This window comes from Dioscorea cayenensis, chromosome 11 (genome assembly GCF_009730915.1).
Source record: "Dioscorea cayenensis subsp. rotundata cultivar TDr96_F1 chromosome 11, TDr96_F1_v2_PseudoChromosome.rev07_lg8_w22 25.fasta, whole genome shotgun sequence".
Lineage (NCBI taxonomy): Eukaryota > Viridiplantae > Streptophyta > Magnoliopsida > Dioscoreales > Dioscoreaceae > Dioscorea > Dioscorea cayenensis.
In genome coordinates this window covers 1356457-1370842 of record NC_052481.1, presented here as the reverse complement: position 1 = coordinate 1370842, position 14386 = coordinate 1356457, and the positions used below count along the sequence as shown (strand labels likewise).

The 14386-nt window shown below is 32.9% G+C and overlaps 1 protein-coding gene across 1 annotated transcript; it reads right to left on the bottom strand.

The window, feature by feature from the left end:
* Positions 1-3376: 3376 nt before the first annotated feature.
* LOC120271466 (flavone 3'-O-methyltransferase 1-like) lies at positions 3377-6674 on the bottom strand. Its single transcript, XM_039278144.1, has 3 exons — positions 5910-6674; positions 4405-4469; positions 3377-3887 (listed from the first exon to the last, which is right to left on the bottom strand). The coding sequence occupies exons 1-3, from the start codon at positions 6646-6648 to the stop codon at positions 3591-3593; spliced, it is 1101 nt and encodes a 366-aa protein (XP_039134078.1). The 5' UTR covers positions 6649-6674; the 3' UTR covers positions 3377-3590.
* Between the last annotated feature and the right edge of the window lie 7712 nt (positions 6675-14386).

Sequence of the window (14386 nt, the reverse complement as noted above, 5' to 3'; positions counted from 1 at the left end):
CCTCCTCTTATATGGAACCCACCGGGCCTACTCAAACAATATTATAAACAGTACTTTGGGAATAATTGATGAATGATATTGTGGAATAAACAGTACTTTGGGAATAATTGACATGAGTGCGAGCCGACGGGCGCAAAAACCCAGAAGGCGCAAGAAGCTAAACGGCGGGATCCCCCTCAAGGGGTGCACCGCCGACCAACCCGAATCTTCTGTGCGGCAGCCCGTAAACAGTCGGGTATAAATAAAACCTATAAGGATTATTAGGACATTCCATACTTTTCTTTTGGGTGCTTCTTAGAGGTGAAATTAGGGAAAATAAGAGATGAATCTCCAGCACTTAAAAGGTGATTTCAAAGGGAGTTCATACAACATTCAAGGGGATTGAAAATCGTAGCCGTCAAGTTTACCTTGGTGGCATGTGTTGAAGCTTTCTTGGGGCTTCTCCGAAGATCCTTTATTGACACGATAGAGAAGGGGATTTTCATGACTTTCATGCTTCCTCCTATTATTTGTATCTTGGATGCTTGCCCCCATTAATGGAGGACTAATTTGTAGTTGTTTGGACATAGTTGAACTCTAGGGTTTATACATTTGATATTGGTTGTTGGATTTTTTTTATGCTTTAATTTTTTTTAATTGTAATCATTTCTATTTGAATCTAATTGCGTGTCTGAATGCTTGGTTGATAATGAGGTGAAAGTCCAGGCTATCATGTGTCGGTGTACTATGTGATGAGAAGACCAAAGTCAACAAAGTCAAAAAGAAACATTGAAGCATGATTTTCGGCGAAAGAGTCGGGAAAATTGAAATCGAATGGGCTCAAACCACGTGAAAATAGAAGAAAACTAAGAAAGTAGTGTTAGGAGGACTAGGTCCCTAGTTTTTCATATTTCTGGTCATGCTTATGTACTTGTTAGTTCAAAAGCACTTTAATTGGCATGATTTGAAACCAAGTCAAGGTAATGTGGCAACCTTTGTGGTGTGGCATAAATGATGACATGGGAACCTTGGTGACGTAGTAAGGAGTCTTAGATTTGAGGCAAATATCTTGGGAGATCTTGGTGGAGCTATTTTTGGTATGTATTACAACTTAAAAGCAAGATCTTATCAATAACATATTTAGGAGATTTGATTAAAGACTAAATATGGATTGAGCTAATTGAAGACTATTAGAGGTATGATTAAAGACATGCCAAATTGGAGAGATACCTATTGTTGGTATGAATGGCATGATTGATTGAAGATATTTTTTTGGGAAGATTTGAAGGCCAAACTTGGGGTGAATTGAAGATCAAGTTTGGAAAGTTTCTTGAAGATGCACAAAGTCGTGTGCCCCATGCAAGGGGATTGCGTGATGAGAAACTGAGGAGGTGGGTTAGTTGCTGGTAGTCTGGATCGGGAGATCTGGCTACATCAACTCCTACTCAGCATGACAGGGAGGTTGATGGATCTTGAGGTCACTTCAAGCGGAACTAAAAACTTAGTCAAGTCGGTGAGTCAAGGCCATGTGATAAGTTGTACTACAACAGGAGTTGCAACAGTTAATTTTGGAATGTTTTAAAATTAGTAGCCGCGGAGATTCTAAAAGAAATATGGGTTATTTTTGGGACGTTGAGGCATCTATATAAGCTACCTTGCTTTGAGATTGTGTGTGAGTGTGAGTGACAAAGTGTAGTGATCTGTATTTGTGAGTATGAGTAACAAAGTGTTTGTACTCATTTATTTTCACCTCTTTTAGTGGATTGTTTATCTCCTGTCTTGGACCATCAGACGTAAGCGAGTGGACGCCAAACTGGGTTACCAATTTCGTGTGTCTTCTTTTGTTTGGTTTATGTGAGATTTCCTTGAGTGTTTGAGTGTTGTCTAAATCTACAAACCACACCATGGGACTAACAAGTGGTATCATAGCCTAGGTTACTGTGTTCGTTTTGGTTTCAAATTAAGTCGGCAAGGTCCTAACAAGTTCCATTGATGGTCAGAAAAGAAAAAGCTTCCATTACATGACCACCGTTGCTCGATGGACCAAATTATCCATACTGGAAGGCATGTATGAAGGCTTTCATCAAATCTCTTGATAAGAGTGCATGGGCAGATGTGGAAGAAGGATGGTCTCCCCCGATTGAAGTTGATGAAAACATGAATGAGACCATGAAGATAAAGAGCAACTAGAGTCCTGGAGATATGCTCAAAGCAAATGCTAATGTGAAAACACTCAATGCTATTTTTGGAGGAGTATATGAGAACCAGTTCAAATATATTGCAACATGTGAGTGTGCCAAGAATGCTTGGGACATTCTACAAAGAATTCATGAAGTTACAAATTTGGTGAAAATCTCCAAGCTCCAGATGTTGTCAGCTAGATTTGAGAATCTCAAGATGAGAGAAGAATAGACTATCACCATATTCAACAGCAAGCTGATGGACATAGCAAATCAAGTATTTCAACTTGGTAAGAAGTATTCTGATAAAAAACTTGTTCAGAAAACTCTCAAGTCTCTTCCAAGAAGATTTGATGCTAAAGTTGCTGTAATAGAAAAAGCAAGGGACATCACAACTATGAGACTTGATGAGTTGATGGGATCTCTACAAGCCTATGAGATGAATCTGAATCCAAATAGAAGAGAAGAAGATATAGCTCTGAAAGCTAAAGCAACAAGGCCGACAGAGTTGCAATAGACTATTGTGACTGAAGACAAAGAAGAAGATGATGAAATTACCCGTCTGACTAGGGAGCTATACAAGTATTTCAGAAGAAAAAAAAAGAAGACAAAGTAAAAGATGTAACCAGCTATCATACTTCTTTTTCAGCCGTGATAAAGAAAGCCGAAGATTTCAGAAATTTCAATACAGTTGCAAGTCCAGTTACAACCTCAGAAACAACACCATCCGTTGTGGTCGCCCCGAGGGGAATTAGTTAAATTTTATCAATTTGCATATCAAAATATAAGATTATATCCACTCAATTTTAATAATTGTGTGTTTTGATTATACTTATATATTTAATGATTTAATTAAAAATAATATTAAATTTTTATTTATTTTAATTTAATTTTAACTTATTAATAAATATTATACGGATCTCTTGATTCTTCGGAATAAAGGATGTGTTTTAGAAATTTTAGTTTATAAATGTCTTTAGGAATTTTAATTGTTTGTTTGCAACTTTACTTTCATAAATATATTGAAAAAAAAAATAAAAAATATGGCGCCGGGCGATGAAGAAAAACAGAAAAACCGAGGTAGCGATTGTGGTATTTAGAATACCACCATTTGGGTATGGTGGGGCTAGGTGAGGTGCAAACACTGCTCCTCATCCCGTCTCATTCTATTACAACCTAAATCACAAACTCAAATTAAGATTCAATAAAAGCATTGATAGACAAAATATAATAAATATTTATTTATAAAGTAAACCAACAATTCAAACACCGGCTAAACTAAAATAAGGTTTCAGACTCAACAAAGACATGGACAGACAAAATATAAAAACTATTTTATTCATAGAGTAAATCAATAAGCCAAACACCGGCTAAACTAAAATAAGATTTAAGACTCAACAAAGACATAGACAGGCATAATATAAAAACTATTTATTTATAGAGTTCAATAAGCCAAAGACCGGTTAAACTGAACTTAGGTTTGATTGAAGAAAAACCAATCTGTTTGGCCATTGATTCAAACTCTTGTGCAGTTCTTTCTTTACCGCCAGGATTATATGCTAACATGGCTATATCCAAACTAGACAAATATTGTGTTATATTTGTGTTATCAGGAGTCGTCGGACGTATGTATTCTACCGATATCAATTTTCCATTTTTAGGCAGAGTTTTCCAGCAATTTTTCAGTATTTTAAGTCCATCCTCATCACTCCAATCATGTAGAACACACTGAAAAATTCAACACATTATTAATATTTATTTATATTAATAATAAAGAACATAAACTTACTTGGTTAATTAAATATACATATTAAATAATTTAATGTATACAAGATACAAAAGATAAGGGTTTTCCATCCACTTCCAAGCTCATATTATTACTAATGTTTGTTTGTTAACATATTATTATACAGAAATACTAATTCAAGCAAGTTTTAAATCAAAACATGTACAAATATTCTGATAGATTTCATAATTTATAGAACAAGAACATTAATTAATATTATTTTACAAATTAATTGAAATTAGTCTTGTTTTTACTGATCATATAACATAATCTTGTTTTTAGTTTTTTTTTAATTTATATATTTATTATTATAACAGTGCATAGTTGTAAATATTAATATACCCAATCAGAAATATCCATATTCCTATAAAATACTTAAATACATATATGTATCCATGTACCCATGTGATATTTTCTTTTTCTTTTATGATGCAGAAACGAAGAGAAAGAGAGACACACCTTCATCAAAATGGCATCTCCCTTTGGAATACTATTAAACATATCTCCACCAACGTGCTCCACACCTTTGTCAAAACACATAACAAACAAAAACCATTTAAAACTTTTTTTTTTCACAATGCAAACAAATCACCTTAAATATATACAGTTTTTATTAGTACACCTCAACTATGTACTGAAAAGGATTTGATCTCTTACATTAAAATCAAGTGCCTTAAAACATTTAAAATAGATTCCTACAAAAATTTTATATATCCAATAAATCTCTATTTTTAAAACAAAATGTTGAAGGCATCCATATATAATTTTTTAAAATTAGTATTTTACTCTTACATAATTTTATTTAAAATTTTCATCCTCTCTTCCGAGTGACAAGTTCACCCTCATTTTGGGAGCCTGCTCAACCATCCTTCACTTCTCTAGTGGATTTTTCAAAACCAAACAGTTTCATTAAACCACTATATTAAAGAGACCATTTGGGGTCACCCCAACCTTAATAAACCATTATGGGATTGCACAAACTCATCAAAACCTGATTAAGGTGAGCTCGGGTGAAATAGTGAAGAAGATAAGTAAGAATTAAATTATAATTTCAAACCATTGGATAACCCAATGGTATGACATCAAAGTGTAAGGGGGAGGTCATGGGTTCAAATCTCTCCCCCAACAGTACTGTTCCATGTACTGTTCATACACTGTTCAGTTCATAAATTAAAAAAAATTCATTATGTTTTTAAGCAAAATTTGGGTTAAGTAATCAAACAGTTTTTGTTAATTATAATACAAATAAAAAGCCACACTTATATATTGCTTAAAAAGTTGTTTCATTAAAGATTTAATAATTTTAAAAGTTAAAATTTTAAAATTTGTGTTTTCATATTCAAATATATTCTTTAAAATTAATTTTTTTAATAAATTAAAAAAATACATATTTTTTCAAATAAAATTTGGGTTAAATAATCAAAGGGAAAAGATAATTTGTTAATTATAAAAGAAATAAGGGATTTAAATTAAAAAAACACACTTGTATATTTTTAAAAAAATTATTTAAAAGTTTAATAAATTTTAAAAGTTTAATAAATTTTTTTTAAAAAAAATTAGTAAAAAACCACGAGAATAAAGCCCAACTTATCGATTAGAAAAGCAATTCGGGAGTTAAAAAAATCGGGATTTTTTTATTTAAAAATGTCACGTCAGCCCATAGGGTCAAGATATCATATCACCCATGTGGTGATGCTGATGGTCCCCTAATCTTATTTTGACGATTAAAATACCCCTACGTCCATTTGGTTTTAATTAAAAAGAAGGGCCATTTTATTAAATGGTCCAACTAATGTTGAATGTTTATAGCCTCCTAATATAGGGGGAGTCAACTCAAGTAAAGTGAGAATAGATGAATAGATTAACTTTCCATGTGCATATGCTTTAATATTGGTAACAAATATAATAAAAGATAATAATTAAGAATATATATATATATATATCAGGGAGGGAGAGAGAAATACCAGGAATAAGTGGGGCTTCAGAGATAACATGAGGGAGATCAAAATTAATACCCTTAATATGCTTATGCTTAGCAACAACCTGAGCAAGAGTATTACCAACACCACCACCAACATCAACAAGCACCTTCACATCATCAAACCCTCTATACTTCTCCAGAATCCTCTTCATTATGATGCCTGAATGGTTCTTCATGGCTTCATTGAAGACCTTGTTGAACCTTGGATCAGTGCCATGGTACTCAAACGAAGTCATGCCGTGAGCCATGTTGAAGGGTATCCCTCCATTAAGGACAGCGTCCTTAAGATAGTCCCAGCTTTCCATTAGGACCTTGTCTTGGTTCATCAGGCCTAGAGTGGATAGAGTGAAACCATCTTCGTTTTGGGCGAGGTATTTGACGGCGGGGGCGGCGGCGTAGAGGTGGGTGGTGGCGCCGGAGATGGGGTCGGTGGAGAGAGAGCAGGTGAAGATGGAGTAGCTGGATAGGAGGCGGAGGATGCGGTCAAGCATGACTGGGGTTGAAGGAGTGGAGGAAGGGAGGAGGGTGGTGATTTCGGTGGCTGAGAGGGGGTTGGGTGAGGCGGCGGAGATGATGTTGAAGAGGTTGAGTTCGAAGGCTGTTTTGAAGGTCATGGGGAGGATGGAGGAGTTGACGAGCTGCAGAGCTTGGAGCAATGCATGCTCGTCGGTACCTTCAGAGACGGTGTTGTTGACGATGGCATCACTGGAAAAGGAGGCCATGATGGTGATGATGGCGGAGGTGGAGATGTTGGTGGTGGTGGTGGTGGAGGGAGTGAAGAGATGAAGGGTTGATTTATAATGGGAGGGTTGTGAGTGAAGAGAGGAGAAAGTCTTATGCAAAGCAAAAACACATGGGTTGAGTTTGATTATTCCATCCCTAGACCATTTAATTTGTTATATTTATTAAACTTTCCACAAAATAACAGTAAGAGAATGTTAAAATACTCCTGAGATTTACATACTATTCAAATAATATGATGTAACGTTCTGTATTAACTATTAAGATAACCATGCAATGGAGGAATGTCGTGAGCTCTGACCCTATCTGCATGAGACAATGAAAACCTTTCTAAACACGCAAGTGTAACAGAAGACATGTGGCATATATGAGAGAAGCAAATACACATTACAAGGGGTTTGTTGGGTCAAGGTGTAAGCATAAAAAAAGACTAGAGGTAGGCAAGAAGTCAAGGGTGGCTGGTTGCTTGCTCTTGGAGGAAACCAGAAGGTTTAGCAAGGCGTCTAGATCGGGTTGGCCGTGGACAAGCTGCTGAGAGCAGAGGTGGGAACGGGCCGATTAACCGGGTTAAGCGGGTTTGACCTGACGGTTCAGTTCATCAGTAGCTAGACTCGGAATCAATTTTTTTACCCACCGGATCCAGTTCATCAATAGCCGGACTTGGAACCGGTCTGTGCTTCAGAAAAGACCCGCCATTCTAGGTTGTTAAACTTTATTATTATTATTATTATTATTATTATTATTATCTTAAATAATACTTTATTATTAAATTGAAATATTTTTTTTAAGTTAAAGTTGTTAAACTTTCAAAAAGTCAAATCACCTATGAGGGATTATCACATTAACCAATTGGCCTACAAATCTTTCTTGTCTTTGTATGATACTATGTTTGGATTGAGGGCCGGCGAGGGAAAGTAAAGTGAAGATTTTGGGGGGTCAGAGTCGGCCCTTCTCTCGTTTGGATAAATGTTTTTAATTTAATGAAGGGAAAGGAAGGGTTAACTCTGACTCTCCGAAACCCTCCTATTCCTGGTCTCCGGATTTGGGGTGCCAGGGAAGGGAGAACCTCGTAAAGATTTTAAAATTTTGAAAAGACCTTATTACCCTTAATTTTTTAAATTAATTATATAACACAACTTCATAAGTAATTTTTTCTTTAATAATTAAAAGTATAATTGGGAAATCATATTATAATATATCCTTTCTTTTCCTTTCCCTTCCGTTATTAAACAAGGTTTATTAGAGAACTCTCCTTTCCTTTCCCTCCATAAAATTTGTCTATCCAAACGAGAGTCAGTGGCGGATCCAGGATTTCTACACTATGGGGTCCATATATGTATATCAATGGTTTTTTCGTGCAAATAATTAATTGTCCAATAATCATATCTATTATTCGATTAAATAGAAATTTTTGTTCATGTTTTGAAAAATAATATTAAAATAATACTAAACTACATATTTCTATAAATAGAAGTCATTAATTAATAGAGAAGAAGATAAAATTGTAGAATTGAATCATGTCAATATATTACAACAAAAAAAAACCATTAATTAATAGCATGAATAACTAGATAAAAACACACATATATATAGACTATGCCTTATAGATGAAAATTGAGAAGAAAGATGTTAGATGCGACAGATGCCAATTGTTTGGAAAATAGAGGTGTTGGTGGTTAAAACTAGGGTATACTAATTACTAAGCTTTTGAAAGAGTAAAAAAAGTTTGAAAAAAATAATAATAAATAATAAAATCATTAAAATACTCACTTAAAAATTAAAATGGTTTCCACACGGAATTATTATGGGTCTAATTGATGCCATATATGATATATACATACATATTAATATATAAGGTAATTTTTTTAAAAAAAAAAAGTGGGGTCCATGGACCCCACTTCTCTTAATGTAGATCTGCCTATAACGAGAGTTGAACCCGTAATTTTTACAATTTTTTCAGATAATGGCTTATAGATAATTATGTATCTTTATATATATATATATATATATATTAATTCGACCATTCTAACTTGAATGGATATAGATAAAAATCATAAAATTTAAACCATGCTTGTTTCTTATTATTATGATAAATTTAAACAATAATTTAAATAATATTTAAATCTTTTTTTACTTGATATGTCATGTATTAAGCTATCACAAAATTTTTTATTTTGGTACATTAATTACACAACCACTATCATTTTTTTATAATAAAAATATATTTACTAATATATATATATATATATTCACTTTAGTCCTTTAATGATATTTGAGTTAAGTTAAAAACTAAAATAATTTTGTGGGCTCCTTTCTTCTTATCCAGCCTTTAATTAGGATTAACCTGTTAAAAATCATGGATCACAAATAAAATTTTAATTATTTTCATATTTCAGATGATTGTAGGTTCATGACTTCTATTAGGGGCAGCCCCCTAAAATTAATTACTCCAGACAATGTCGTAAGAACCTCAGATTAGAAAACAAGTGTGAATGAAAAATCACTGAGCAAACATAAAATTAATTTTTTTTTTATTAATTTCAAAGAGCATATGAGAATACAAAAGTATTAAGAGAACTATTGTTTTATCATGCTCTTCAAACTCCTTTCTTTTGTTTTTTTTACATGACTTGGCTGGCGCTCTTGATTTATTTACTAAAAGCATATTGGAAGACCTTTTAGATTGGTGATTGTGGCCTTCTTCGATTTTTTTTATGCGTGTTTGTATCTTGACACATCGCATAACTATCAAGCTGCGGCCACTCTACATTTATGAGTTGCTTACTTGGTCATCTTTGTTTCTTTTATCGCTAAAGACTTTGGCACTTTTGTGCTTATAAAAATCTTTAGTTCTTTGACTTTATGAAACTCCTTAGGGTTTTTTTGACTTTTTTTGTGTCTTAAGACTTCAAAGTTGCATTCATCATTTATATGAGATATTTAGGTCTTGACTCTTCGATACTTTTGAGCCTTGGCCATAAAATCTTCAAGTTGTGGCCTTCAACATGATTAGGTCGTTAACTTGACAATTTTGACTTGCTTTTTAAATTGATCTAAAACTATAATAATGAACTTGATTTCTGTCAACTAAGTCATCAATTGAGCTCTCCAATTCATCCTTGTATATGCGACCTCACAATGGGTTTCAAGGAAATTTATTCTTCCTTTCACTCTATGAGTGTCAAAAGACCTCAAAGTGAGTTCAAAGAGAGATTTTCATAAAATTTTTCATTCACTCTTCCTTTCACTTTAATGAGTGTCAAAAAACCTCAAAATGAGTTTGAAGAGAGATTTTTATAAAATTTTCATTTACCCTTTCTTTCACTCAAAATGAGTTCGAAGAGAGATTTTTATAAAATTTTCATTTACCCTTTTTTTTACTCTATGAGTGTCAAAAGACCTAAGAGTGAGTTTAAAGAGAGATTTTCATAAAATTTTTATTTACTCTTCTTTTCACTCAATGAGTGTCAAAAGACCTCAGAGTGAGTTTAAAGAGAGATTTTCATAAAATTTTTTATTTACTCTTCTTTTCACTCCAATGAGTGTCAAATGACTTCAAAGTGAGTTCAAAAACAGATTTTCATAAAATTTTTCATTTACTCTTTCTTTCATTCCAATGAGTGTCAAAAGAGTTCAAAGTGAGTTCAAAGAATTTTTTTATTTCTACCCCCAAGAGTGTCGAGACGTCAAGATAAGTTTAAGAAAATTTTATAAATTTTTCTCTCTACCTCTAAGAGTGTCAAAACCTCGAGGTAGGTTTGGAGGAATTTTATAAATTTTTTTCTCACTACACCCAGTGTCAGAAGACCTCAAGGTGGGTTTGAATAACTTTTTATAAATTTTTCCTCTCTACCCCAAAGAGTGTCAAGACCACAGGTAGGGCTTTCAAAGAATTTTTATAAATTTTTTCTCTACCCCGAGATTGTCAAGACCTCAAGGTGGGTTTGAAAAAAATTTTTATAAATTTTCTCTTTACTCCCAAAGAGTGTCGAGAGACCTCAAAGGTAGAGCTTAAAAGGATTTTTATAAATTTTTTCTCTCTACCCCCAAGAGTGTCAAGAATTCAGAATGGTTTTGAAGAAATTTTATAAATTTTTTTCTTCCATGCACTATAATCCGTTTCTCATCTGTCGTTTCAAAACCGTTTCTAAATTGTCAAAGCGGATTTAAAAGCCGATTTGAAAAAAATTATTATAGATATTAAAAACAAAAAAATAATTTTTATTTATAATCCTATTTTAAATATAAAAAAATAAAAAAAGTATTTCATATGAGAATTAATTTATTATAGGAAATAAAATTATTTATTACATTAATTAATAAAAATAACAGTTTTTTTCAACAAATTTTTTTGTTTAACAAAATCTAAATTAATAATTTTATTAATCCAAATAAATTACAATTACTCCAACAAAAATTTGTTTTTACAAGACAAATAATGATCTTAATATATGATCCGTATAATTACAATTACTATCCTGCATTAGATGAAAAACCTTAAAAATACAATAAAAAAAGCAAACCAAAAAAACTAAGCATAAACGAAAAACCAGAAGAACATACAAAAAACATCATCAAAAATATATAATCTTAATCTTCTCAATCTCAAACTAAGCATAAACTCTCAGGCATTGCATTGTCTACATTCTTTATCTTTATCTTTTCCTTTGCCATTGCTTCTTCTCATCAACAAAGCAAGAACCATTGAACAAATTAAGAACAAGAAATACTTCAAATCTTTCACACACACACACAAATACCAAAAGAAGATAAAAAGAGAGCGAAGAGATGAAAGGAAGGGGCAACAGATCATTACCATTGTGTGAATATCTTCTATCACTTCTTTGAGGCCATAGCGTCGAACACCTTATGTCCTTTTTCTTTCTTTTTCCGAGTCTCCATGCACTACATCAAAGTAGGGCTTTTGCAGCATTTTATTAGCGGTGTTTTTAATAAACCCGTCAATGTTTTTAATTTTGTGGCGCCTAATTCTTTCTGGGTTTTAAATAATTTTCATTTTTAAAAAGATTTACATTAGAGGCGTTTATTGAAATAAATGGCGCCTAAATAACTCGGAAAATAAGAGGAATTAAAGTTTTAAATTTTTAATTTTAATTAGCGGCGAGTTATATTAGTAGGGCGCAGGTAAGTTTTCTTATTTAGCGGTGTTTAGTTAAATAAATGCCGATAATGTAATTTATGGGCTTAGGGAAATTAATATGTGGAAAATATATATTTAATTTAGCAGGCGTTTATATTAATAAATCGCGGTATAGTTATTGATATGGCAGCATTGTATGAAATAAACACAGCGGATGTAATTGGCGGGATTATGGTTAAAATTATCCGCGAAAATAAAAAATTTTATAACGGCGTTTATAGTAATAAATGCCAGGAAAGTTTTATGTAAACATTAAAACTTTTTCTTGGGGCTCTCTCTCCCCATGCTTCTAGTTTCTTTCTATCCACTCCTCGACTCGTGATATAAGCACCAACGATTCCCTACTCCACTCTTCCTCTTTGATCGATTGGAGAGACCGGGCCGCCGTTCTCCTTTTTTTCCCTCTTTCTCACGAGATCCTCGCTCACTCACCAGCGTAAGCTCTCTCAATTCCTTTCCATTTCTCGCCTTTGATCTTTGTTTGGTTTTTTTTTTATGTTTGTTCTTCTGTTTATGTTGTTTGATGAATTCTTGTGGCGATCTAGGGTTTGATTGTTGGGATTTAGGTTTTATCGTGTTTTAATGCTTAATATGTTGGTATTTGTGGTTTGATTAGGGTTTCTTTGGTGTTTTATCTCGGAGTTATTTTATTTTTATTTTTTGCTTGCCAATCTTGTTGGTTGATAACGCGTTGTGGCTTTGGATGAGTTGTTTAGGTATCTGGTTTGTGGATTGATGTTGATTGGCTGAGGATTTTTGTTTATTGTAAATTTACAGACCACACTTTTGCACGGCGTTCACGCTAATGATCGCCGCGATAATAGTGGCTTTTTATTTAAAAAACACCACTATTTTGATGCTCATATATGTATACTTTGCTTCCAATTTTGCCGGCATTTTATAAATAAGCGCTGCGAATATGGCCGCGTTTATTTTTGAGAACGCCCGCTAAAATACCGATGTTTTCTTTTAGGGCATCATTCACGGCGTTTTTAAAAGCGCCCGGTAATAAATGTTGACGGCATTTATAAATACCGATAAAAATACCGCTGAAAGTCCCCTAAAGTGTAGTGATGCTAGTGCCCAACATCCCTCACATCATCCACATCATCCACCCCCACGAAGAGGATCACCAAACCCGACCCTAATCGATCTCGGTGATCCAGAGTTCCGATGAGCGGTGGCGAAGAGCAAATGGGATCAGCCATCGCTGAACTACACCTCCGACAATAAAAATACGAATAATTTCATAATCAATTCATCATAATAAAATTTTGTTGTAATAACATATGATAGTAGACATTGTGTATTGTGGTCTCTAAACCCTAAATTAATATGGTCGCCAAGGACATTAATATATCCGTAATCTACATATATCCCAAGAACCTTCATATATATCTATATATATATCATATTTTCTTCCAAGTCAAATATGAACCACAAGTAATGGTTAACACTTAATGGGTGATGCTTTCATCAACGACTAATGTGCTTTTTTTACTATTTATGTATAGATATAAATATCCTTATATTTCTTGATAAGATGATGCTTTAGTGAAAAATGTTCAATGTGAAAAGTTTGATTTGTCAATGTCATTTGTGATTATTATTATTATTATTATTATTATTATTATTATTATATATGCATGGTGTAATCCAACTACTAATTGCTGATTCAAATTAAGTTGTAGAAAAACAAAAATACCAACTCTACTGTTGTATGGATGATTATTATATTAGTCTATGTTGTTTGAAAGTTATGGACATATGACTGTGTGATTTGGGAATTTTTATTATTAATTTTTTAAGAAAAAATGCAGTCATTTGAATAGACTGATATTATACTATAAAGAACATGTTTATTATGCTGCCAAAAAAAGTAAACTAGGCAGGCATGTCACCATAATACTGTGAAATTTTCAAATTTCCTACATTGAAGGACTATTTGAAGATTACCTTACTAAAAAATTGATTTTGATAAATATATATACATATATATTCCAAAAGAAGCAAAGTTGATAGGCATGCTGAGATCATAATTTATTAATAAAAAATTATTTTAAAAATAACTTTTGATTGTATTTTTTTTATTTTAAATATAAACAAATTATGTTGGAAGCTTGCATAAGTGTGGAGTTATTATCTCAATAGACATGTGCTTTCACCCTGTATGAGCTGAAGTTCAAAAGTTGTTTCCTTTCTAAGAGACAAACACCCCATGTATAGAGAACTATGCTAATAAATCAAAAATTTATTAATGGTTATAGTCAATGAATATGTATAACTTTATAATCAGTTAATCATAATAAAATTTTATTCTAATAACATGATAGTAGACATTGTGTATTGCGGTCTCTCACCCCTAAATTAATAATAATAATAATAATAATAATAATAATAATAATAATAAATAACATGCTCATCAATATCCACTTAAGAGAAAACTAGAGATAGGCGCGAACCATCCGGAAGTGGCACGGCGCCCGGGAACCGTACATGGCCGATTCAATGACCCACTGTAGTCGGTTCAGTTGACCCGATGACCGATCCCTTCGCAT

Bases quoted from the DNA above. Each gene is read 5' to 3' on its own strand.
- LOC120271466 (XM_039278144.1), bottom strand. From the start codon at position 6,648: ATGGCCTCCTTTTCCAGTGATGCCATCGTCAACAACACCGTCTCTGAA. The intron at 4,470-5,909 runs GTATTTCTCTCT...GTTTTGACAAAG, and splicing joins TGAAGCCCCACTTATTCCTG to GTGTGGAGCACGTTGGTGGA. The intron at 3,888-4,404 runs GTGTGTCTCTCT...TGAATTTTTCAG, and splicing joins GAGATGCCATTTTGATGAAG to TGTGTTCTACATGATTGGAG.